This window comes from Antechinus flavipes, chromosome 2 (genome assembly GCF_016432865.1).
Source record: "Antechinus flavipes isolate AdamAnt ecotype Samford, QLD, Australia chromosome 2, AdamAnt_v2, whole genome shotgun sequence".
In the NCBI taxonomy this organism is placed as follows: Eukaryota; Metazoa; Chordata; class Mammalia; order Dasyuromorphia; family Dasyuridae; genus Antechinus; species Antechinus flavipes.
In genome coordinates this window covers 420769054-420796462 of record NC_067399.1, presented here as the reverse complement: position 1 = coordinate 420796462, position 27409 = coordinate 420769054, and the positions used below count along the sequence as shown (strand labels likewise).

At 38.2% G+C, this 27409-nt stretch overlaps 1 protein-coding gene across 4 annotated transcripts in view; it reads right to left on the bottom strand.

Moving 5' to 3' along the window:
* WWC1 (WW and C2 domain containing 1) overlaps positions 1-27409 on the bottom strand; it is a 146880-nt gene that overhangs the window by 20014 nt on the left and 99457 nt on the right. For all 4 annotated transcript variants that reach the window (XM_051978870.1, XM_051978869.1, XM_051978868.1 and 1 more), the window contains exons 7-15: positions 25916-26062; positions 24225-24298; positions 19870-20112; positions 13872-13961; positions 13184-13719; positions 9168-9276; positions 7835-7915; positions 6114-6200; positions 3002-3194 (exon numbers count right to left, since the gene is read on the bottom strand). In XM_051978870.1, the coding sequence (XP_051834830.1) occupies positions 3002-3194; positions 6114-6200; positions 7835-7915; positions 9168-9276; positions 13184-13719; positions 13872-13961; positions 19870-20112; positions 24225-24298; positions 25916-26062 (1560 nt within the window). The remainder of the gene's footprint in view (positions 1-3001; positions 3195-6113; positions 6201-7834; positions 7916-9167; positions 9277-13183; positions 13720-13871; positions 13962-19869; positions 20113-24224; positions 24299-25915; positions 26063-27409) is intronic.

Here is a 27409-nt window from a genome sequence, read left to right as displayed (position 1 = left end):
ATATATCTGCATATATACACATATGCATGTTATGTGGTATATATTATATATGTGAATTGGTTTATGTATATGGAAAAAAGAGGCAGCATGGTATAATGGAAAGAACACCCCCAGCAACACTTGCGATCTTGAACAGGCCATTTAACTTCCCTGAGCTTCATTTTCCTGATCTGTAAAATGAATGGGTTAGATTAAGAAGCCTCTGAAGTTACTTTTAGCTCTACATCTGTAATCTAACAAATAATAAGTGAAACCTAAATGTTTATAGTGCTTTAAGTTTTACAGAGAACTTTCCTTGCAATAATCCTGTAGAGCAGTAAGAATTATTATACCTATTTTGTAAATGAGGAAACTAAGGCAAAAAGAGTTTAAGTGATTTAACCACAACAAAACCTTGGTCCTTCCTTTGTTCAAGGCCAGCACATTCTACTATACTGATGAATGAATGTCTTTGTAACAAGCCTCATCCCTTCCAGTAAGGATGCATTCTTGTTCCCAGAAATTATCACTGGGAGGTAAAGTTTGGGAGCAGTGATATCAGTCAGCTCAAACCGAAGACCTGGGCCCAGCTATAATAGTTAAGAATATAATACCATTGCTTTCCCTCATATATCTCTTGTTTATTCTAATTTTACAATAGAGAGAAAAGGTGAATAGGATATCCAGTGGGTTCCCAAGGTGAGCCTGGTTAAACTATCCTACAAAGGCTCTTCAGCACAGTTTTGGAAGAAATAGGTTTAAAGAAGAAGAGATTTAAGATATATAAAAGTAATAGCTCCCTGAGGATTATGACACTATAAGAGAATACCAAAGGAGTATCCTAAGATCTGTCTCCTTTGGCTACCTAAAATCAGGATACAATAGTTATCTTGAACATTTTGGGGGCAGGTCATCTGGGAAAGTAAGGATTATCCACATGGCCTTTGGAGCTTCATTAGCTCACCAAGGTTGGAGAATTCTGTATAAGATGGAACAAGAGCTCTTTGGAGAGCAGAGAGAAGATTATTTCCATTCATCTCCCTCAACCTTTAGGTTTAGGAAGGTTTTATTCCTTCCCTTTATTGTTCTTTGAATTCTGGATCTTGGGAAACAAGGGGCAGGGGAGAATTATCTAACTTATTTTTATTTCCTTTGGATATATTCTTTCCTCTTTGGAAATGTCTGTTACTGTTTTAGAAGTAAAGAATAAGCAGACTAAAGAAGAAGAGAAAGAGTAGCCTTTATAATTTCTGAGCTAGGGCTTCAATTCTGATGAGAGTAAAAAGTAAAAAAGAATAAGAGTGCATTCTGAGATCTCAGGCATCCTGGGAGAGAGGAAGCACCATTTCTCTCAGTTTCTTAAGATATGAAACTGTGCTGAGAAATCAAAAAACAAGAGAATGAAGGAGTGGGAAGGACATTGACTTAGATTCCCTAGCTGACCACAACATTCTGCGTTTGAACAGAGGCAGTTAATCTTGCTGCTTCTGAACACTATAACTTTCTTAATGCAGACTAAAATCATGTTAGTCTCAAGCTAAAGGTCAAGGTTCAGTTCAGGTACAACATTCTACCCAAGGATCAACCCTGACTACCCAGCTTCCAGTGACTCCCTTCCTCATCATGGCCCAAATTACTTTATATTTCTGTCTATTTTATTTTTATTTTTTTCTGTGGACAGGTTGTTTCTTTCTAATAGAATGGAAATTCCTTAAGGTAAAAATAAGGGATTAAGCATTTATTAAGCATCTACTGAATGTCAGGCACTGTGTCATGCTTTACAAATATTATCTCATTTGATAATTGGATACTAAGGGAAAAGATTATTTTATTATTGACTTTATATATAATTTTGATACCTAGCACAAATGGCAGAAGAATAGTAATAATTAAACAAATACTTGTTGATTACAAAATGTTAGCAAAAATGGATCGACACCTTTGGAACATAGTAAGTACTTGTGTGTAGATTTATCTATTAGAAAAGATTAGAAAAGTGTTAATAGCCTGGCTAATAGTCTAAGGTTATAATTGTCTTCTCAGTTCCAAAATTGTTTTTCATTGCTGGTTTAGATCTCAGGTTCTATCAAGTGTAGTCTTAGAAAAATCTCTTCCTTTTTTTTGTCTTTCAACTCTGATAATGATTATTCAGATGGGAAAACTGGGGATAAATGGATGGAACACTGGATCAGTCTCTGTTACTGTACACAATGGTACTACCCTAGAGGGAAACCAGGAATCTCCCTATGGAGTAAAATGTAGTTTCTATTTTTTTCCTTAAAGTATGAAAAGACTAATAGCAGTGACCTGTTAGGGAGAAATTCTGTTTAGGGACCTGAAATTCTGAAATTTGATTTGTTTTGCTTTGATGAGGCTATCCCTATTTAGAGACATCACAATCAAGTTATATTAATATGTAATTTAACAGATTATATAGAGAGATCTTGCCCTCTGACTCCTTCCTCCCCCTCTTTTCACCATGATGCTTTCAATTCTATCATTGGTGAAGGTTTTAAGATAATCATTGTCCTGTGTTCCTTTTATAAAATACAATAATTTGAAAGGGAGGCTTAGTGAATGTAACCCTGGATCAAAAGTGAGATCAAGAAGTTTGATATAGGTTTGAATCCTTGCTCAGATATTTAATAACAAATCATATTTGTCAAGTCATTTAACCACTATGCCACTCTGAGCCTATTTCTCATCTGTAAAATGGAAATAATGATAATAGCATTTGCTTACACAGGGCTGCAGCTCTAGGATCAAATAAGATAACAATACATAATTATAATAATATATCAAAAACGATTTTAATACATATATAATATGTATAACTTTGAAAACTTTTGAGTGCTATGTGTTGACTATTATTATTATTGTCATCTTTCAAAAAAATGAACACATTTTAGCCAAAATACATAGATGTGAAATTATCAGGTTGATATTCTAAAATGTCACTTAAGAACTCAGATAAGAATTAGTCTGTAGACAAAGTTCTGAAGGCAAAAAAAATGAGCCTCACCAGGCACTCTTCCATGTGGTTCTGATCTGGAGAACAGACATCTACTCTTAAAGTCTTCTGATGGAGAGAAGGATAGGAGATGGATACCCAGAACATTTCATTGAATACAAGATTGTCAGAAGCTTCCAGGGGCCTCGTCCGGAATAAGCAAGGTGTGCTTTCAGAGCAAGGGAGGATGGCAACACGGACATTCCTAAAGGAAAATAAAGGGCTTGAGTTCACTCTCACAAAGGATTTTACTAAACAGTTACTATCACTGTACTATTAGTTTTACTTTGTTATAAGAAAACTTGCAAGAGTGAGAGTTATTTATAGATATTTGTAATGTGAAAACAAAATACATCAATAAAATAATAAAAAGTGCAAAAGAGGAGTATAAACTAATTAACAAGGACAGAATGGAGAAGGAAGAAAATATGACTCCTTACTCTATTTCTGTATCAGTAAAGAGCAGCTAAATAGCAGAGTGGATATACAATGCCTGGCAGGAAGATAGAAGACTCATCTTCCTGAGTTCAAATCTGCCCTCAGACCCGTTGTAGCTGTATGACCCTGGATAAGTCACTTAACACAATTTGTTTCAGTTTCCTCCTTTGTAAAATGAGCTGGAGAAGGAAATGGCAAACTACTCTAGTATTTTTGCCAAGAAAATTCCAAAATGGGTCACAAAAAATTGGACATAACTGAACAATAATGACAACAACTGAAAAGGTTACATAAAGTCTCCTGGAAATCCCCTCATCAGATTCAAAAGACATAATTGTCTGTTTATTAGTAACACTTAAAGCATTCTGTTTCATAGGAAATAGTCCTTCACCTGGAAGATGATCATCTACCTGAGAGCTAATGTGGCTTCATAAAGGTCCAAAGAATGATTGATATAATGTTTGATGCCTAAATATTTGAGGAGAAATGCCAAGAACAGAACAGAGGTCTGTACTCAATATTTATTGACCAGATCAAGGCCTTTGATATGATCAGTCATGAGGACTTCTGGAAAATCATGTCAAAATTTGGTTGACTGGAGTTCATCTGCATTATACATCAATTTTACAACAGCCTGCTTGCTAATATAATGGATGATGCTCTTGCACTTTCCCAGTGACCAATGGAGTGAAAAAGGCTATGAATTTCCATGCTTTTTAGCATGTTTTTAGGCATGTTGTTAAATGCTTTCAACATGGATGAACATGACAGCAAGGTCAGCTGCCACACTGACAGTATATTCTTCAATTTGAAAAGGCTGCATACTACGCAAGCAAAAATGGAGGAAGTAGTGGTGCATAACTTTTTGTTTGGAGATGATTGTGCACTCAATGCAGCCTCTGAAGCTGAGATGCAACAACGTATGGATCAATAGTCTGCTGCCTGTGCTAATTTTGGCCTAACACCACCAATAAAACACAGGTGTTCCATCAACCAGCAACATATTATCTATATGTGGAATCATCAATTACAGCAAATGAAAAAGTTCTGAATTCTGTGGATAAGTTCACTTTCCTTGACAGTATACTTTCCGAGGATGTATATACATCGATGATGAGGTTGACATGGACGTTGATAGAGCTAGCTTGGTGTTTGGAAAGCTCCATAGAAAAGTGTGGGAGAGAAGAGGTATTAAAACTAAATGCTAAACTGAAAGTCTACAGAGCTGTTGTGCTGATCTCAATGATGTATGCCTGTGAAACCTAGACAGTATACTAGCACCAAGTCCTTCCATTTTAATTGTCTTGGGAAGATTCTGAAGATCATTTGGCAGGATAAGATATCAGACACAGATTCTTTCTCGAACTAAACTGCCAAGCATTCCAATTCTACTGCAGAGAGTACAACTCCATCAGGCTGGTCATTGTTTAAATGCCAAATGTACACTTGTCAAAAAAATGATTTTATGGAGAACTCACACAGGACAAGTACTCCCAAGATGATCAGAAAACGTAATACTAGGATATCCTCAAGGTCTCTCTTAAGAACTGTGGAATCAATTAGATGATATAGGAGATACTGGCATAGGACTAACTAGCATGGTATGCCCTCATCATAGAAACTAAATGAAGTAGCTCAAAAGAAAATCGAGATGCACTAATTTAGTGAATCCACCCCAAATGTTCAGATGGATTACTTGTGCCGACATGGGATAGAGCATTGCAAACTTGTATTGATCTAAGAACCACAGTCGGCCACACTGTAACTTGACTACAACATAGTAATGTCACTTTGGTTTTCAAGAATGAAGGAGAACAACCAACCACAGAAAGTAGGGAGGAAAACTTATGAATACTCCGGTGTACAAAGAAAAAGCAGAGTGAGTTCTTGGCAAAGCCCCTGTAGGCTTAGAAACAATCTTCCAAAAAGGAAGGTGGTAAAAAGGTTAGGAGGTTAAACACATGTTTCTATGCATGGTAGTCTTCCCAAAAGGCTGCTTGCTACATGGTTTCGAGAAGAGAAATGGAGGGACAAATGAATATTAAGGAATTCCCTCCTACAGAATGGCCTGGGACTCCAGGACATGTATTAGGAGACAGTAACTTGGAGTCTAGGTCTTCAGAGAGACTGAGTCAATGGATCTCATTCCTTAGGGGCTTCTCATGCTATGGAGAAGATGAAATAGGCCAAGGAGAACTTAGAATAATAACTCTGTCCTGTTTTTCAAAGAAAGACTATTATACGAAAAAAATTGAACTTACACAAAAAATAAATTAGGGGGGATTACTGAAAGAATTTTCAGCCTATGGCTAAAAGAAATATACAGCTACCTTTTCTCCTTTTCTTCTGCTTGTCCTTATTCCAACTGTGCCTTTTGAAATTATTCCATTTACCAAGATTTACTATATTTTAAAATTATTAAATATTAAAATGCAGGTGCATTTTTTCAGGATCATATTGTCAAGCAAAGCAAAGTCAGACCTTTCTGCAAATGTACATTTAATTTTATTAGGGAGTCAGAATCAAATGCCAATCCTGAATCATAGGAATGTGCAGTGCCATAAATATGTAACAAGTGCTTATGACATAAATGGAGCCTTTGACACGAAGAAAATGTGTGTTTGGGAACCAAGCATTTCAATACTGGTGGAGGATGACACATGGGCCCCTCAGCTTACATACTTACACCTTCTGGTCTTGTTGCAACAACAGAGCAGCAAAGTTACTCAGCTGGATGATTAATATCGCAAATTGCTTATTCTTCTCATCATACCTGAAATGAAATGGGAAACATGTAGCATCTGTTATTAACAAAATGCTTCTTTAATCGCAAGAAGATGCAGCCACTTATGGCTTAAGAACTAATTTTGGAGAATTTTCATTGCACTTACACTTTGCTGTATTGTTAAATTATCAGAAAGCAACAGACCTAGACCACATTATTTTAGCTCCCTGCAGACATGCCTTTGCTGAGCTAAGATTTATGTTATGCTTTCAGTTTTTATAGAGGGACTGATATATCCTTCTATAAGAAATGTCTCTTTGAAGAATGTTTCTGAATCTTTTTTGCCAAACCTGTAGCTGAAGACATTTTCCGTTATGGTACTTAACGTTAAGTCCATTATGTGACCCCAATCAATGAATCCATTCAATCTAATGTAGTAGAGGAAGCAATAGTCTGGGAATCAGAAAAACTCAGTTCTCCTTCTGGCACTGCAACTGACTTGCTCTGAAAATATCATTTAAACTCTGAGATTTTGTGTTTCACTAAAGAGTTAGAGTAGATGTCCAAAGTGGGGGTCAGAAAAAAGGATCTTGCTCAAAGATACTTTTCATGCCTTCTAAAGTTCTATGATTCTAGGATTCTGTGACTTCAAGGTAAGGAAGAAGTTTTTTCCTCCTCTCTACCCAGAAGAATTGGTTCGCTTCTTTTTCAATGAAATAATATAATGAAATGTTTTTTGTTTTTTTTTTTGCTTTAGCTTCCAGAAAACTCAGAGCTTAAAATTAAGTTGTAATAGTTCTTATTTCATTTATCACAAGTTGTTTTTGGAGGCAAGTACAATGTATGTAGGTGTGCACATTTACATGTATTTATATAAAACTCCTACTTAATGGGCGATTGAGTTGGGTCTACCTGCTCTTCTCTACCACAGGAATCCTCAAAAGCAGTGAGACTAGTCTGAGAGCTCCCTCTACTGCTAAGATTCCAACTGCAGCAACAGATTACGGGATAAGCCCCATCCTTGAACCATAGGTGTATTCCCAGGTCAAGGTGCTCATTACAGACCAATTTTAATATGGTTGAGGAGATATGCAAGTTGAAGGATAAGATGTAAGACTTCAGAAAGCATGCTCAAAGAGTTATTTGCATGTGTTTAGAAGTAGCTTTGAATAAGATAATTCTGCAAAGTTGAGATTAAGCACCTTTGAAACAGAAGAGGCTTGAGTTCAGGGAGGTAAGAGTATCCTGGAGTCAACCATCAAGAAAAGTTCCACAAATATACAGTTATCAAAAGGATTATTACAGTGATAAGTAAGGGACCAGGCTAGGAGGAAAGCTTCAAAGATATGAGGACATATTAGATTTTTACTTGTTTTATAAAAAGGGAACACAAAGTAGCATAATGGAAAAAACAGTCTTGGAAGTTTGAGGACTGGGTTAGAGGTTTGGTGCTGGCATTTACTTTCTATGCAACCCTGGCAAATCACCTGGTCTGTGTGTCTATTTCTTTTTCTGTCAAAAGGAGAGAACCATACCTGTCCTACCTCCCTCCTAAAGTGGTTCTAAGAATCCTATGAAACAAATGTGAAAAGTACAAATGTAAAGTATAGAGAGTATGAACAATTAATAGATATCTCAAAACTGGACTTCCCTATTCCTTTGCCCTTTTTCCCAGTCCTTACTTCAGAGCAATCTGAATTCTGGCAGCTCCTATGGCCTCCAACTCATCACTGTCAAACACAGTAGCTTCTGAAGTACCTAATCTGAAAGGCAACAAAAAAGAGAAAAAAAATCAGGATTTATACAGCTCCCAACAGGAAATATAAGGACAGTTATGTGCATTTTTAAATGAACTAGTGATGGGGAATAACTGAAAAATATTTATGGTATTTGAATATAATACAATACTATGGGGCAGTAAGAAATGATGAATGAGGAAAGCACTGCATAAAGTGATATAGAGTGATAAAAGTAGAAGTAGAGCGTTTTGCATAATGACCAAAACCAACAAAGGTCTGAGAGACTAGGGAATAAAACACAACACCCCGGCTCTTCAGAGAGGTGGGAGCATACATACTAAAGTGGAATATTGACCTCATTGTCAGACCTGCTTACAATATCGACGTTCTTTGCTTTAACAAAACGTACTGTCTTTGTTATTAGGGAGGGCGATTCTAGAAGTGGCTATGATATAACAATAAAAGCATCAATAAGATGTTTGTAAAATCAAATGTAATTAGTAAAAGAAAAAATAACAAGCCAGTATTAATTATAACATTTAATTATAGTGACCAGGCTCAGTCCTGAAGAAGGGAAAAAAAATAATCTTCCTCCTTTCTTTGTAGAGTGGAAATACTGCACATGCTGTCAGTTTGTCAGTTACATTTGATGGGTTGGTTTGTTTTGCTGAATTACTTTGCCTTCCCCCTTCCCACAACCCTCTCTTTTATTATTTGTTGCAGGGATACCTTTCTAGATAGGGAAGTATATATATGGAAATAAAGATTATATAAAATCAAAAGATCTCAATTAAAATGTAAATAAACTAATATAACAATGAAATTTTGTGTTCACCTCCCATAACACCACTTGGAGCCCCACTTCTTAGGGAAGCCAAGGATTAGGTTTTAATGAATGGTCCCAGTGCTCATCTGTGAAAAAAGTTCAGGGAATAGGGTTTTACTTCCTCAATTTTTTTCTCTATAGCTGTAGGATGTTTAAAAACTCATATTCAGATAAATGGGTGACCTCATAAAGCTGATATTTCTCCTCATTTTCAAAGTCCTTGGCCCGTTTTTTCCTACAACAAATACATAGCTCTTGAACATAAGATCTTCTGAGGTTAGAGGTCCAAGACCAGGATCAGGACTGCATCTTTGTCAAATCACCATGGTTAAAAACCCTAACCATTAATGCATAGCACTATCATATCCAGATGATTGCAAGGTTTTGGCTCCTACCCTCCTTGTGCTTAATGACCCAAGGCAGAAAGACAGCAAGAATACAGATTGTTACCTCTGCCCGGAAGCCTCGTACACACCACTATCTCCTGCTACCGACTCGTCTGATACTGCTGCTGATACACAGGCTACTTTCAGGACTGGTCCTCTGGCCACATTAGAACCTGATTTAGGAGGAAGAGAAAAAGAATCAATCAATAGGCAGTCATTGTATGTCTAATATGTGACGGCACTGTGCTGGGCACACAAGACAAAAACATTATAGTCCCTCTCCTCAAGGAGCTTAAGGTTGAGGAAATATCATATTTAGGCAACATGTATCCCTAAGAGACTTGTCCTCTCACTGATCCCCAAGAAAATCAAATCAAATAAAAAATAATTCCCAAGTAGTCTCTGAGAGGCAGTTTGGTATAATGGAAAGAGATTTGGTTTTAATGTCAAGAGAGACCTGTATTTGAATCCCAGTTCTGACCCAGATGATTTTCATGATCCTACACAGGGCTGAGCTGACATTTCCTTATCTGTAGGGTTAGGGACTGATCCTGGTATTTTATTGATATCAGGCATTCCCAGAAGAAGAAGTATCCTCTATTAAAGTAGGTCAAGACTTTTAAGGCAATTTAAGGGTCAGAGAAAGCTGCCTAGAGCATTGAAAGACTATCTGATTTGCCAAAGGATACATATTTATTATATGATTAAAGATTTGAACCTAGTCTTCAACATTTTGAGGGAAACTCTATCCATCATTCCATTTTTTCTTAAGCTTTTTTATCTAGAAATAATATTTTTACTGTCTCCCTCACATAATTTTTAAGTGTTTTATATATTTTAAAGCACTAAATAAACATGAAATATTGAGGCAAAAACCTTGATATTTATGACATAATCTTGAGGATGGGAGGAGATTCTTGTTTTCTCTTTCCCATTTCCCTTTCTCCTTTAAAAAAAGGCAGGGTCTGTTTTTCCTTTTTTGTCTTCGTATGCTGGTATCTAGAATAATGCTTTGCACAAAGTAGGCTCTTAATTGAATTTCCCTAGATCACTCATTCTAAAGATATTACTGGTTAATATAAAGAGTTAATGTTAAAGAATTACTTCTTCAAACTTCATAACACCTTGCAGTAGAACAGCAATAATCAAATTCCTGGGGCATAGCAAAATGCGGAAAGGCACAGATTTAAACTTAACCTGTTGTTTGGGCCTGTTCAATCCACTGATTTAACCCCTTTTCCCCCCTGATTCTTTGAAGTTGTCACTCACCAGGTCATTTGGGAAAAGGTCTCCAAGTATCTTGAATTTGGCCTAGTAATTAGAATAAATGCTGAATACCAACTATGTCTATCTTAACAGTCTTAACATTGAACCAAGAAAACAGTGTGGGTCTGGCAGTCAATTATGGTGTCTTAATTGTGAAGGCAATTGGGGAAGAGAAGGGGAAGGCCTGTTGGATGATACTAAGAGACATTCTTCTAAAGTTGCTGTCCATTAAAACAATGTATTTTTGTTGTACAGTTATTTCAGTAGTGTCCAACTCTATGATTCCACAAAAATACTGGCAAAGATATTGCAGCAGTTTGCCATTTCCTCCTCCAGCTCATTTTAAAGATGAGGCAGAGTTAAATGATCAGCTCAGAATCACACAGCTAGTAAATATCTGAGGCCAGATTTGAACTCAAGAAGAGTCTTCTTGGATCCAGGCTTGGCATTCTATTCACTGTACCATCTGCCCTGAAGACAGTGTATAGGTTTCCTTTATTTTTAATAAGTAATGGGTAAAATATATTACCTATAAATATTAAACATATAATATATTTGTCTTATATAAATATATACTTACATATATTTGCATAGTATATATCACTGCATATGATACATAATACAATTATATTGTTATTATTATTACTATTTATTTTACTATTTTCCCACCCCATGGCAAATATAGTTATGAGGTCTAATTCTTCCACAATCAGTCATACAGGAGGGATCAAGAGCTGGCATCATAAAGCTAGTCAGGTCTTCCCCTTCTCCCCTAAACCACTTAGAGAGATTATTCTGTCTGCTGACTTAACAGCGGTACTAATCACTTAACCTGCTTAGCAGCTGAGTGCCTAGCTCCTGCCACCAGCCCCAATGCCACTAACAAGGGACCTCCCCATAAGAACATTCCCACGAACACAAGGAAAACTGCTCTCAGACCAATGGTTCATTAAGCCTCACATTCTGACTGACAGTGACTCCAAGGAAGTTTGTGGATCAACATCAGAGCTGCCTTTTGTGATGCTATGTCCTGGATATTTCTAGCTTAACTGAATAATTCTTATCATAGTGGGGGTCCCTTTCACAGACCCTTTGAGTAGTCTGGGGAAGTCCATGTACTCTTTCTCAAAATAATGCTCTTAAATGCATAAAATAAAATGTACATGATTACAAAGTAATTCTAGTGGAACAGCTTTCAAAATATGCATTTTTAAAAACCCCTGCAACAAATAAGTTCACAAACCTGAGGTTAAGAATCTTTGCATTTTAGAATTTATATCCACAGATTTGTCTAGATCCTTCTTTAACCTCTTTATATCTGCAGTTGGACTACCTCAGAGTAAAAGATTTCATTCAGCTTACCATTGCTGTATTAAAGAAGTATTTGCTTTTTATTTATCTAAAATATTCCCTTCTTTAAGCAGTAAGGGATATACTCTGCTCACATCTATCTAGCTACTTCAGGCACAGGGCTGGTGGGCAGCAATGATATTCTAGCTTTGATTGAATGCCAGGAATTGACCCACCAGGGCTTCCTATTACTGGTGTATCCTTTCCTTATTCTTTACCCTTTTTCCTTATAAGGTAGGGTCAGTATTAATTGAATTTACATTTGTTCCTGCGGTTGTATTTGCCTTAAGGATAAAATAAGTTCTGATTGCTTCTGACCCTATCCTATAAGCAGGCCATTCCCTCTGTAGGTAGAGAATTTCTGGAGAGTTAAGTGCCTTGAAGAACAGGAACCATTGTCTATTCTTTATCTAGCATCTTAAACCCCTGGTATAGGACTACAGATACCTAGAAGGAGCTTAATAAGTTTTTGAGGGCTGACTGACAGCCTTTCTTTGTTTCTGATGTGCAAGCACTGTGCTGGGGCTAGCTGGCCTAGCACCAAATAAAGGTCTGAGAAACACATTCCTTGAGAATATGTGATTCATGCATTTTTAACCTTCAAAGAGTCTTTGAAATCTATGTGCAGGAATTTAGATTTAAAAAAAAAAAATCACACCTTTATTTTTATATAATTTGTTTCTTTTGTAAGCCCATTTATTTTATGCATTTTAAAAGAATAGTATGGGGCAGCCAGATGGTAGGTAGAGTGCCGGCCCTGAAGGCAGGATGACCTGAGTTCAAATCTGACCTCAGACATTTAACATTTCCTAGCTGTGTGACCCTGAGCAAGTCACTTAACTCCAATTGCCTCAGAAAAATAAAAAACAAACAAACAAAGCAAAAAAACCCAGTATTCTGAAAAGGGGACCATAGTTTCATCAGACTGCCAAAGGCGATCCATGACACAAAAAAGGTTAAGAACCTCTGCCCCACTTATTTCATTGTTTATGCAGTGACTAAGAACTGCTATGCTCAGTCAGAAGGAAGATTTGGGGCAGCTAGACTCTTGCCTCTTTTGTCAGGGCCTTGGAGTCATGAATATGGGTGGTAAATGTGGGCAGCTAATAGATGCCACAGGTTTCTGAGTAACTAGGGACAAGAGGGCATAAAAGCCTTATATATATATAGATAGCTATCATCTATATCACTAAGTCCCCACAGCCCAGTTATGATGGCATGGTTGGATGCAACTTTCCTTTGCACAGTGTTCATAACAGAAGGGAAGGAGGAAAAAATGTATTCTATTTTTGTGGGACAGGATCTGGCTTCAGTTTTCTAAGTGACTAGCTGAGATTGCAGAACAGATAGTAAAGAGGTCTGAGAAGACATTTTTTGGAAGCTAAATATTTCAGTTAAGTCCTGGGGCAATGCCTTTCAGAATTATCAAGGTCTCTGTGGGGAAGCCTATAGGGAAGGCTCTACCTTGACAAAGCTGCTTGTCTTCCCCTCCGGGTTCCTCCAGCCGGTAACCATTTCCACTGCCGCTACCAAGGTTGAGTTCAGAAAAGTTTACATTTAACTCTGGATCTTCAAAGTCCAAGGAGCTCAGGAAAGCATCTCCTGCTAAGAGGGGATCGATGACCAGAGGGGAGCAGGGTGGGGATGGGGAAGAAAGGGAGGATCGAGGGGAGAGTGAAGTCATAGACTTGGGAGTGCCAGACAGAGACCGGAGGGCCTGAAGGCGGCTGGCTGCCTCAGCTTTCTGAGTCTTTACCACCTCATTCTCATGGATAGTGGTGATGTAGCCGGAGGGCCGGAAGCCAGTAGCCCCCTCCATAAGCAGGAATTCCACTTTGCTCTGGAGCTCAGTATCCAGCTGGTCCAATGGATCATAGTAGAGGTCCGTCAAGCTGGCTGAGGTGGAAGAGTCCAAGCTGGATGCTGCCAGGGAACCCCGGCTGGATGTGAGTGAGCCAGGGCTGCTGCCAGAGGACAGGGACTGCATGCTGCTGGAGAGGCTGCAAGGAGACCACAGAAAGCATGAGAGACTCTGCAGCTCTGGACCCTCCCTCCAAAGCTACAGGCAGTGGGGCAGACTTAGGGTCTGACAGTTTTCTGAAGCCCGCCTTTAAACCCTAGGAGGTCAATCAGACTGCTACCAAATGCTCACCTTTTCAGCTGGACATAGAGACTTGCAACCAGCCTCGTAGTTTCTTCTAGTTCTCGCACCAATTGATTTCTCTTACTGTTTAACTTCAGCCTGTTGAAAACAAATCAGAAGGCAGTAAATTGAGGCACTAGCATATCTTTTCACTTCCCTCATAAAATAACCCAGAAAGCTTTCTCAACAATAACACTGAGGTGGTGTAGTGAGTGGAGTACCGGGCCTGAGATCAGAAAAACTTGAATTCCATGCTCAGACACTAGCGATGTGATCCTGGTCAAGTTCCTTAACTCTGTTTGCCTCACTTTCCTCAGCTGTAAAATGATCTGAAAAAGCAAATGGCAAACCACTCCCAGAATCTTCCCCATGAAAACCCTAAATGAAGTCACAAAGAGCTGGACATGATTGAAATGACTGAACTACAACAAAAACCTGATGATATTCCACTGATGGGGGGGAACTCCCAGGGTTGCAATTGCATCTGCTCACACAAAGAATAATTGGTCTGCCACATATGTAATCATAGTATCCTGATGCCACCAAGAAATTCAGAGAATTTACCGGGTTCATAGGACACATCAGGGCTAAGACAAACTTTCCCATTCTGAGGCCAGTCCTTTATCTACCATATTGTCTCTTAACAGTTACCTCACTGTCTCAGAAAAGGAGAAAAAAAGAATGTTCTCCCACTTCTGACTGACCCCTCTCACTTCCATCTCTCTCTCTCTCTCTCTCTCACACACACACACACACACACCCCTCTTAGTGGATTTAAGTATTTGTGAGATTCTGAATCCAAAGAGTAGCAAGTAAACAAGGAAGCTCAATCTCTCTCTATTCCTGAAGGATCATTTAGAAAATAGAAGTATTTTCCAGCTCTCTGTCTAAATTCCAATGAAGACTGGGGTTCTCTCCAACTCTTTGGAAACCCCACCCAATTTCCATCTGTTCCTCCAGTTTACAGATGGGCTCTCCAGAATCCCCCAGAGTTTGGAGGTTTTCAACCCTTCTGCAATTATGCCAACGACTCGTTTCTGGAGGTCCAATTAGGAAGGGCCATTCAAAAATCAAGTAAAAACAGATTCATTGTCACAAATGAAAGTGGGACTCTCCTGGGTCGTGACAGTCTATTATTCTCCAGTGCATGCAAAGCTGCATCTGCTCTGAGGAAAACCCTGATAATTAAAAAATACGGAGGGAACGTGTTGCACTGCTTCTTGTCAAGAGCACAGCCTGCTACCGGCTCTGGAAGCACTGCTGTCATCTGCTGCCATCTGTGCCAGTGAGGGCTTCCCTCCACTTGCTGCCCCTTGCGGCCTGATCACCAGGCCCCTGTCAGGGATCAAGAGATAAGCTGGGGAGCCCAGGCTGCGGCTCAGCCTCTGAAAGAGAACTAACATTAATGAACCCGTTCAGCTTCTCAGTGTCAGGGAAAACCAACAAATCCCAGCAAAACCAAGCCTCAAAGAACAAGCCCACAAAACAAACCAAAACAAAATAAAACAAAAAAGAACAAAACTTGCTATATAGAAAACCCCACAGAGAGGTGGAGGTGGCTGGAGAAACAATACAGTGGAACATTCTAATGGAGGGCAATTAAGAGAAGGGACAATCAGAGCCAGTGTGCAGGGTCGGTGGCAGGCTTCCCCTTAGCAAATGAGGACCTCCAAGGACCACTCTACTCAGTGACCTCTCTGACCATTTTCTGCTAAAGGAGGCCGACTGGAGCTCAGTGAAAATGCATGCCTGGGGCTTTAGTAATTGGCAGCATTTGAGGCAGATAGAAACCTTTATGAATGAAATTCTTTAATATCAGCAGAACAGAAGACATTGAGAGATCCCTCAACGATCCACTAGTGAGATGTTTTAGAAAGGGGATGATTGCTGAGGTCAACAAGGAGCTGTGTTCTCAATGTCTACTCTCTGAGACACTCCTGAGCATCCTCTCATCCACGAGAGAAAAGCCAAAGTTAATTGCATCAGATTCCAAATGAGAAACATAGGCCAAATTAGAGGCCTCAGCGGGCTGCTTACAGAATTAGAACTCTCTAGTCACTGAAGCTTTTAGAGAACCCCTAGAATTTACGATCACAGGAATGCCCTTTTGTGGGTGTGACTCTCACTCCCTCAGAGGCTCTTATTTAAGCCACATAGTTTTTCTCCACAATGCTTCATGCACAACAGGTGGCCAGAAACACACAAAATCCCCAAATATCAATCACTGAAAGCAAGGTAAGAATCAAGGTCAGAGTGTGAGAACCTAAGTCAGAACTAGGTTATTGCTATTCTGCAATTTAGCCCTTCTTATGGGACTTTCAGCAATGAAGATGGAGCCATTCTCTTCCATTATTCTGGCTAGAGAGTCATGCCTTATTAAGTGAAGTAAGTGAATTGGTGTCTGAGTGAGGTCTACCAATCTGGCAGACATTATAGGCTTGGGATCTTGCCCTACCAGCCTATCCTTATGTCTTTGTCTATCTGTCTTTCTGACTTTTGCTTAACCTCTGATTCAGTTTCCTCATCTGTAAAATGAGCATAATGATAGCACCTACCTCCCAGAGTTGCTATGAGGATAACATTTGTAAAGCATTTTGCAAACCTTAAAGTGCTATATATTAGGATCCTTAGGGTTTATTTAGTTCACATCTTCCCTTGAGTAGAAAGAAAACCATTAAATGAAGGAAAAAAGGGAGGGAGAGAGAGAAAAAGAAAAGAAGAAGAGAAAGAAGGAGAAGGGGAGAAGGAAAATGAGGAGGAAGAGAAAGAAGAAAAGAAGAGGAAGAAGGAGTAGAGAAAGAAATAGAGTAGGGAAAAACAGAAGGAGAAAAGAAAAGAGGAAGAAAAAAGAGGAAAGAAAAAGAAATGGAGGGAAGAAAGAGAGGAAAAGAAGAAGATGGGGAAACAAGGAAAGGAAAGAGAAAATGATGGAGGCAGAGAAGGGTTATTATAGTAATTGTTCCATCCAGGAGGATGCTTGCTTCTGTTAGCAAATATGCTGTCCAGAGAGCACCCACCTCCAGGGAACTGTCTTGAAGTTTCTCACAGCAGCATTCGGCTCCCTTCCATAAGCTGTCTGGCTTCTCTGTTGTTAATTCCCTCCTAAGGATTCTATCTTCCCAAAGCACTAAATTGCATTCTCAGCAGCTGCTTCAAAAAGGCAACTCTTACCTCTCTAGCCCAGAGCGCACTGCACCAGATGGGATGGGGAAATAGAGTGGAGAGGTCAGCAAGAGACTCTGAGACGAGGACTTCTATGCCCTAGACTGTAGAGCATAGGGGAATCAAAAAAACTTCCCAAATACACATTGCTGAGAAGCATAGTCTTCACAACTAGAGGAGATCTCCTATTATGGTTTTGAAATAGTAAACATTATGGCTTCACAGATTTGGTGATTATCCATCCAGTCCAGCTCTTCCATGAAAATAATTCCCTCAATAACATACCTGACAAATGGTCTTTGAGCCTCTGCTTGAAAACCTCAGGCAGGAGAACTCACTATCTTTTGAAGTAGGTCATGCTACTTTTGGACATTTCTAATTGTTAAGAAAATTTTCCTGGCATTAAACCTAAATTTGCCTTTTTGCTTCTGGTTCTGCCCTCTGGACCAAGCAAAACAGTGACAAGTCCACATGACAGTCCTAATACCTGAACTTATGTATCATGTTTCTCTCTGAATTTTCCCTTCTCCAGGCTAAACATGCTCAGTTCCCTTCAACTGATCATAGATTCAAAAACCTTCACTTGTTCTGATTATTCCCTCTGGACACTTTCTTTCTGGATAATGTTTTTCTTAATTATTGGTGCCCAGAACTCAACCCAATATTCCAGATGAGGTCTGATAAGGGCCCTGAAGGTAGGACTGTCAAGCTACCTCTTCCTGGAAGTCATGTCTCCCTTAATGTAGAGATCTTATTAATGGTTTTTTTGCTACCAGGTCACACTGCTGACTAAGATTGAGCTTAGAGTCCAGTAAAATTCTAACTCTTTTCCAGAACAATTACTTTCTAATTATATCTACTCTAGCTTATACTTGTGAAGTTCATTTGGTATATTATTGCCTTCCTTTTACAGTAAAGACAATTGAAGCCTAGAGAAGTTAAATTAAATTATGAATCAAATGTCCAAAATAATAAGACCACAAGCAGGGAATGTGCTGATAAATGCTTAACAATCAGCTCTCTAAAAGGAAATAAATATACTTGAAACATACTTTAAGTTTCATTTACATTATCAGTATCTTCTCCATCACTTTCTTAAGTCTAGACAGTCAGCAAAACAATAAATCAAGCCCTGGTTTATAGTACTGTAGAGGTGTAAATACTCACACTGAAGATTTAACAATTGGTCGTGAACTGGTTCCTACACAGCCTTAACCATAGTCCTGGATTTGAAAGGGACATCAGAGGTCATCTAGTCCAGTTTTCTCATTTTAGAAATGAGCAAACCAAAGTCCAGAGGAATTAAATGATTTCTTCAAAATCACATAGCTACTATAAGGTGGGAGGATGAGAATCTTAGTCTCCTGCTTCCTACTCTGGTAATCCTTCTACTATCTCACATTGTCTCAAAGCTGCCTGCAAAATGACCAGGGCACATTTCAGTAGGGTATGGTATGACCTTGTTAGGTGGTGCAGGCCAGGGATTGTGATAAGCTCCCTTCCCCATGAAGTTGCTTGGCTTTCTCCCAAAAGTAGTTTCTGAGTTTGGTTGCAAGGGTGCAACTGAGAACCCTGGAAAGGGGTCAGTGGGAAACAAAGGTTTTCCTACGTCCAAGACAAAGAGCTCAAAATGGGGCATAAGGAATCTTTAGCACTAAATGAGATTCCCAGTAGATTCTCTAAAGTACCTTTCACTCTTAATTACTCAGTCTCTTTGCTTCTTTTCCTTCTCATTTTGTCTTTAGATCATTTTTCACCACTTATCAGCTCTCCCTTCATTTAGCAATGAACTGAGGAAATCCAACTCTCATAACCAATTTGACTTCCTATGAAGAGTTTTGATAAAACGTTTAGGTGGGTAGGGTGAAATCAGTGGTTCAAAGGAATTTGGGACTCATAGAATGTGAACTCTTAGCAGTCAAGATCTATGAAAGGTTCTGCAATATATTTTCAAGGATCTCTGGATTTGGTTAGATGGTCTGAATTTGAGATCACATATGACCCCGGAAAGGTTATTTAACCTCTAGTTGTTGCATATATAAAACATAGATAATTATATTTCTGATACCTAGCTTGTAGAGCTTTTTGATGACCATAGAAAATACAAATGGGAGAATGGGAAAATGACTATAAAGTGCTACATATCTAACTCACAGAACTGTTGTGAGAATAGCAGTCTGTACATTTTTAAATGTAGACATACCTATCTTTTTCTCCATTTAGTTAGGCAATATGTTTACCCATGTCTATATTGTTCCCTATATTAGTATTTACCATTGTACCAAGCAGGATACATCATCTGCTGTTGTCAAGTTGTGTATTATATTCATCCATCCATCCAAAGAAGTACTAAGAGTCTACTATGTACCCACTACTATATTAAGTGCTACAGAGAATATAGCAAATATAAAAAGATAATCTCAATTCTCAAGGAATTTATAGAGAGATTCCATCTTGTGACTCAATTATGGACTAAATAGTTTCTATTCAATTATGAGTCTAATCTAGTATGTAAACAAAGGCCAAAGCAAATACATAATAATGAAGTTCATACCAAATATAACAGGATTTCCCACTTTACAATAGAGAGGCATAATTGAAACATTTTGCAGAGAGTCAGTTTTTGTAAAATGAATCCTATGTTAAATGCACTGGAAATGCTGGCTGATGTGAATTATTTAAAAATAAAGAATTGGCCCAAAAATTCAGATTTTATCCTAATGGGTTTTCTTAAGATCAGGGGGCACCCATTGGCAAAAGCAACTGAAAGCTAGAACACAGAACCTGGAAAAAGGACTTGAGCTTTTTCCTTGTCCAGATTTTCTGGCCCTAGCTTTAAGACTACCTCTCAGTTAGAGCTTTGCTCTGAGTATCTCTGGCTGCCTGAAGGTCTTCCTCCAGCCGCTTTTTTGCCATCTCCAGCTGTTCCACCTCACTCTGGGTCCACTTCCGGGGGCTGATGAACCGCATCTCCTTCAGCAGCTCCTCCTTTTCATTGATGAGAATCAATCGATCCCTCTCAGAGTCTAGTACCCCCGGCCAGGCCTCACTGTCCAGTTTTGCCAGCTGGATTTTCAGGTTGGCAATCCTAAGAAGAATCACAGAATATTAGAGCTACAGGGAGCATCTAGTCCAATGGTTCTCATTTAATGATTCCTGAAAAAATTCTTTAATGTTACCTTAAGCAGCAAATATAAAGAATATTAAGAGCTATATGTTAAATTACTTTGGAGGTTTATAACATTTTGTTGTTGTTGAAAGAGTTCATGGAACAAAAAACATTTGGAGACATTAGTCTAGTCCAACTCCCTCATTATACATGTTGAGAAACTAAGATACACAGAGAGGAACAGAATTGCCTTAGGCTAAAGAAGTAGTTAATCACAAGTCTAGGATTAGAATTCAAGTCTCCTGACTTTTATATTAATCTCTTTCCCCTTTTATATAAATATATGACCTCTCTGGTAGAGAAGAACAGAACATATTTCATATATAGTGAAGCTTTGGAATTATAGTCTGAATTCATTTTCCGTTTGAGGGTACACTGATGAAGGCATTGAGGGGACTGGGAAAACACTGTAGAAATTGTGTGAACCATGCTGGTTTCATTTTGTGACTCAATTATGGAACGAAATAGTTTCTATTCAATTATATGTCTAGTCCAAATTTTGTCATGAGAAAAGTTTATTCAAGTATAGGAATTGAGAGAAAACCTTATTGTATAGTTTGAACTTAGCTCTACATAACTAGGAAGATATACCACTTCTATATGCTTTTTAGGCTCTAGGTCACGGTGACCAGACACCTACTTAGACCCAAAGATTGATGAAAGGAGAGTTTTCTCACAATTGTACATCTTAAGCAACCCATATATCTTATCTGAAAACTGACCCCATACTGATCAATTAGTTATTGTTCCCATGTTCTTTTGATTGTTTACAGACACTTAAGGATAATGAGGATACCTCTTTTCCTGAATTCAGAAATTGCTCCTGTTCATCCTCTTCCCAACTTGAAAAATCCTTAATCTTTCATCTAATTAGAAATCAGATTACTTAAAATTGTTTTGTTTCCTTATTTGTTGAATTGTTTTTTTAATGAATAAAAGTCTGTCTCCCTCTGTATTTGGGGGCAAGTCCTGAACTAAGGAAGGGGCCTGGCAATTGGCATGCATTGATTTTTTTTTCTGAGTAATTTAATCATTTTATTAATAAAGTCAACAGGTTATTAATAAAAGGATTGTCATTTGGCTGCCCTCTTAAACCAAAGATCTCTAATGGCGGTGGGGTCATAGCTCATATGCCCTTTGAACAGGAAGTGTTCCTGAGAGGTAACTACTCAACTCAGATTGGTTAACACAGTGGGAAGTTGGCTGTCTTGGGATACGTGACTTGGTTCACCCAAATGGTGGTCAAAGGGATATCAATTTTCATATAACTTATCTTGATAATAGGGAGAATCAACATTTTCCCAGGACCTGTCTGAACAAACACAATTAGCCCAAACTCAGTTTCTTTTACTGTTTGGTTAGATTTTGATCTAGATATCTTTTATATTATTTGTGTATATATTGTGTATATTGTGCAAGTACTCTATAACTCCCTATTACACTCCGTTAGACCTACTTTTCACATGACATAAAGTTTGATGAAGCACAGTGTAAATCTTAAGATGTTATGTAAACAACGGTTATTACTATTATTATAAGAACTTTTAGGTTCATTGAGAATACATACCCACATTCCTATAGCAGTAACTGTGAGTATTGTAGCACAGGATACTATACTAGGTTCCATAGAGATCACAGAAAATATAAAACATAATCTGAGCCCCCAGGGAGCTTATTCTTTATTTGGAAAAAAACAGTATATAAACAAGGAAAAAAGCAAAGAACAAAGCAAATCCATACTAAATACACAAGGTTATCTATTTTATACTAGAAAAGCATTCCTGAAACATCTTGCAGAAAGTGAATTTTTAGAAATATTTTCACACACTTATCTACTGTTAGCTAAAGAACTAAGAAAACATCTCCAAAAATGTGAAGATATGATATAATTTTCCACTAAATTGATTCACATGCAACTTTTCAGGCATTATTTTATGAAGTTCTTGATAGAGGCAAACCAAAAACTGTCCTTTTTTGACATGAAACTTTCCTCAGTCCTCTCTTCCCCATGGGAATGACTTCAATGTATAACACCACATTATGATTCCTTCAGTTGTACCACTCTCTCCTCCAGTCCTCTATTCCACTCTTCCCCTTTGCTACTGAAATACTGACATGGATCACAATCTTTCCATGTCTTAACAAGTAGTTTCATGAATTGCTTTGATCAAAAGAATTCATTTCCTGATTGCTATTCTTTTGATGATGGATCTAGAGCTGAGTTGCTCTAGTTTCTGAAGACTTGACTATGGGGTATGGTTTTCACCTTTTCAAGCACTTTCATGTATTATTTCCTTTTATCCTTACTCCTTCTCTTGGATTGGGTAAGACTGGCATGGTTATACCCATTGGATAGATGATAAGACTGAAGTTCATAGAACTTACATGTCTTGACTTAGGCCACATGGCAAATTAATGGAGAACTTTAAGCTAAAATTCAGGTCTCCTGGCTCCTAGACTTGGATTCTTCCCATTAAGTCATGTAATCAAATGCTTTTAGGCAGATCCTGATTTATTTTAATGATTTTGATGTGGAGTTTACCATGACTTGCCTTCAAAGTTTCCTACTGAGAAAAACACACATTTCCTCCTGGGCTCATTTATTGTTGTTCATGTTCTTTCATGAGTTCACCATAGCAGGGATTCTTATTGTTAATTAATGTAAATTCCACAATTGTTAGAAATTCATCTTAGTTATTTTTAGGGAAGGTGATTTGTGTTCCAGCAGTCTGATAAAGGTTAGCTTTATAACTCAATGAAGAAAAAGTGTCATAGGAAAAAAAGAAAGTGGAGACATGATCTGTTGAATTCTTCTGTTTGTCTTTAATTACATGTATTTCCTAAGAGTATTATGGTGTTGGTAATCTCTTGCTCCCTCCTGGTATCATTTATATAGATTAAAACGAATCTTTCTAAATGCTTCTTTGGCTCCTCTTTCCCCCTCCTTACCTATACAGACTTTCTTGCCTTTTTCAATTAAAATGGTATTGGGGTAACTGGAGAGAACAAAACAATCAGCAATCTTGATTCAGGGAGTGATATTGTGCCTAAGCCATGATTTCAGTCTTTCAGCCACCATTTCCCAAACTAACCATATACATGGAATGTCAGAAGCATGTAGGCATTTCTCATGAAGCAGGGGATGTCTGGGTTAATCAGTCAATAAATATTTATTAAGTACCTACTATGTGTCAGACACTGCACTAAAAACTGGGAATACAAAGAAAGGTAAGAGATGACCATTGCTATAGAGGAGCTCACGATCCAATGGGAGAGACTACAAATATATACTAATAAAAGGTAAACAGGAAATAACAGGGGAGATACTAGAATTAAGAGAGATTGGGAAAGGCTTCCTATAGCTGGGATCTGAAGGAAGCCAGGCAAAATGTGGACTGTACTCAGAGTCACTTTTCTAAACAAGTTCCCTAGAACAAGAGGCAGTCTGAACTCTGGATATATACCTGATTTGAGTTTTTTGAAGTAGGGAACTAAGGATGGAAAACAGAAACGAGCAGGCATGGGATGCTTACTCCCAGGAAGATAAGGTGGCTGTTTCTCCCATGTTACCACTCCCATTTAGCCCATTCCAATTTGTGCATTTAAGATTTTGTTAGAATATTACAAAACCCCTTATTCCCGAGGGGAAAAAAATTACAACTCAGCAACCTTATCTAATTGAGTTTGATTCCAAGAATGAATAGCTGTTCATACTGATGAAGAACTCAGCAGGCTTCCCAGGCATGCATGTCTAGGTTGCATGTTATCAGTGACAATGGAGAATAATTGTTAAAGTACACTAAATATATGAAATTCCTTCAGTCACTAAAGCTGTGCCCTCTGAAAGCACACTTTGCTATGGGATATGTACCAGACACCAGGGCTGAGATTTTCTACAACCCATTCCTTGCCCTAAAACACTGGCTATACCTATTAATGGATCTCTCTTCAAACATATCTCTTTACACTGTAAGCTGAACAGCCATTACCATAGACATTATAATATCAGACACCCCCAAGCCACCAATTACCTTCTCTTAGCTTCTTCGTATCGAAGGCGTAATCTGACCTTCTCAGCCAACTGATTGTTGCCATTTGTACTGAACTGGGAGGAAAGTACAAAGTCAATACGTTACGTGGTTACTGTTGCCTGCACTGGTTTCAGTTTGGAGACATTATGGGAGGCTGGACAGTCTTGACTGGGGAACAACTAATGACTCCCTTAAGTTGATAGCCTGACTTCAGGGACCCCAGAAAAGACTGGAAAGCACAGCAGTTGCCTGCTCCAGATCACGGGGTTTAGCCACAGACTCAAGACAGATAGATATACTATAAAAGAGACACATAACTTCCCCTCCCTGCCCACTGCCTGGAAAATCAACTCTGGACATCCAATGTTCCCCCACATCCTAGCTGCAGAAGCGTGGGGAATAGTTGGTGAGAAGGAAGCAGGGACAGCCAAGAAACACGAAAGCCATTCTGGGGAGAAGAATCAAAAGAAAATTGGAGAGGACTGAAGTCAGTAGTGAAACACTAGGGGAGCAGGGATGGGAAGGAGGATGGGAAACTGGAAGGGGGCAAGAGGCATCTTCAGCTATGCCTCCGGCACACAGCTCATGGCCAGACTCAGGGAAATGGGGGTGGTGGCAGGAAAAGCAGCCCCATTCGCGGTGCTAATTGTAAAGTGTGGCAAGAAGCTACACAGCTCACCAGGTCACGTACGGACATGACTTCTCTTCACAAGTGTGAACGCAGCTACAGAAATCAGATAGGAATATAGTTTAACCACAGGGACTAGGGGAGGTGAGGAGGAAAACTGGCTAAAGTCAGGCTTTTCTGGCTAACCCACAAAAAAATCTTCTGAGAGTTTCTGATCTCCACAAGTCAATCTTATTCCAGAAAGGCTACTCCTTTTGGAAAGAAATAGGGATTTCAGAATCACAAAATTTCAGAGACTATAAGAGGACCTTTGAACTCATTTTTATGAAGCTTAACAATTCATTACTGAAACCAGTGTTTAGCTTTAGCCAATTAAATGGACTTATTTTGGTACTACAGGAAGAGAGAACATACAATGCATTATGGGATTTAGGACAGGGAAGGATCTTAAGAGATCCTCTTGCTTTATTCCTCACTTTACAGATGTGGAAAGTAAGGTTCAGAGCAATTAATGACTTTTCCAACATTACATAGTTAGCAGGGTTGGTCAAGGTCTCTGACTGTAAATGCAGGATTTTTTCTACCTTATCCTATTGTATCTTCCATCAGGTGAAAGAAAAAGCAGAACTCAATTTCAATACAATTCCAATGAATTGCACTATAAATGATGGACAAAAATGAAGATAGGGTAAAGCAATAGAACTAGACAATAGTCCAATATTCAGGGTAAGTGAAAAGGGCTTTTATTTTATGTTTTAAATCACCAACTCAAATGACCAGGACCATAAGCTCTTAAGAGAATTGTACCTAACCTTGCACTTAATGGACTAACAATTTAAACAGCCACTCATTCAGTGCAAACAACTACTCGCGCCAGAGAGAAAACCAGAATGGCAAAACACTTGTGCCCTTTCTCCATAGCAAAATCTCTCCAACGGCTAATACGTTGTGGGTACTTCTTGTCAAATGTGGCTTAAGGGAATTAGGATAGCATCCCACAACTTTCTTATGAGTTTCTGGTCCCAGAAGACAGAAGAAAACACAATTCTGCTATACTACTCACATTTCCAGAGACTTCAGTCTGTGAGCTCACATCCATATACTGCTTGGGCAGGGAGTAGCTGGAGCTTTCTAAGGAAGTGTTGCTGGCCCACAGATCTGAGTGAGACCCTCTGTCAGTGAGGAAGCCATCCTTCAGCATAGCCAGGCTCTAGTCAGATAAAAACCAGGATTAGTAACTGTTTCTTTCCTTTCCAAGTAAAAAAACCAAAGATTTCCTTCAATCCAATTAAACTGGTCCTGCTGTTTCTCACACATAACAATCTATCTCCTAGCTCCATGACCTTGTACAAATTATCAAGTCCTTCATGGCTGAAATGTGCTTCCTCTTTACTGTGGACTCTTAGAAAACGTCACTTTCTTCAAAAGTCATTCAAATGAAACTCCTATGAGAGACCTTTCTTAATTTCCCTATCTATTAGTATATCTTCTTACACTTGAATTTAAATTGTATTATACCTACCTAATATATATACTTATCATATTGCCTTTTATTATAAAAGTACATACATATAATTATATATTTTCATGTACTTATATATCCACATATTGCTTTCCCCCAAAGAATGTAAGCTTTTTGAGAGCAGGGATTATTTAATTTCTGTCTTTATATCCTTAGGACAGTGAGCTCTTAAAACATGTTTGATTGATAATAAATGAATAAAGAAGCAGCAAAGAAACCTAGGAAGACTTATGAACAGATAGAGTAAACATGAACTGATAACAGAGTGAAAGAAGCAGAATTAGGAAAAATAATTTATACAATGACTATAATAAAGTAAAACATCTCTGAAAGACATAAAAAATCTTATCAAACATAATGATTAATCATGACCAAGAAGACTGCTCATAAAGCATTATTCTCATATTTTGGCACAGAGATGTTGGGACTTTCACAGGTGAAAAATAAGACATGCATTTTCAGACATGACCAAGGTGTGAATTTTGCTTAACCAAACTTATTTGTCTCAAGGGAAAACTTTCATTTTGATGGTGGGAGGGGAAGGGGGAAGAGAGACCAAAAGGAGAAGAAAATAATAAGAAAAATGCCTCTTAAAACCCCACTAAAAATACAAAAAAGAGAGCAGAAGAAAGTTTGGAAGGGAATTTTTCAATACAAGCAGGACAATGCTTATAATCATATTAAGTTTAATATATGCTTTAAGAAGCTAAGTGATACAGAATAGAGACTTGTAGTTTTAGATATAACTCTCTTTTTCTATTTTCTATATATGAAAATGCTAACGTTTATTGATGTTTCTCAAATTCAAATTTTTAAAAAAAGGAAAAAAAATGCTTACTTCCTTGACTGACTTCCATAAGATTTTAATAAGTGCCTACTTATTAGTACCATATTAGGCCCTAAGAATCTAAAAAAAAAAAAGAAAGAATAACTCTTGTCAAATCTATGTAAGATTTTTATAAACACAGAGGTCCACATCAATGTATACTATTATTATTGTTGATTTTATTCAATAGCTTTTGTGTCTGTACTTTT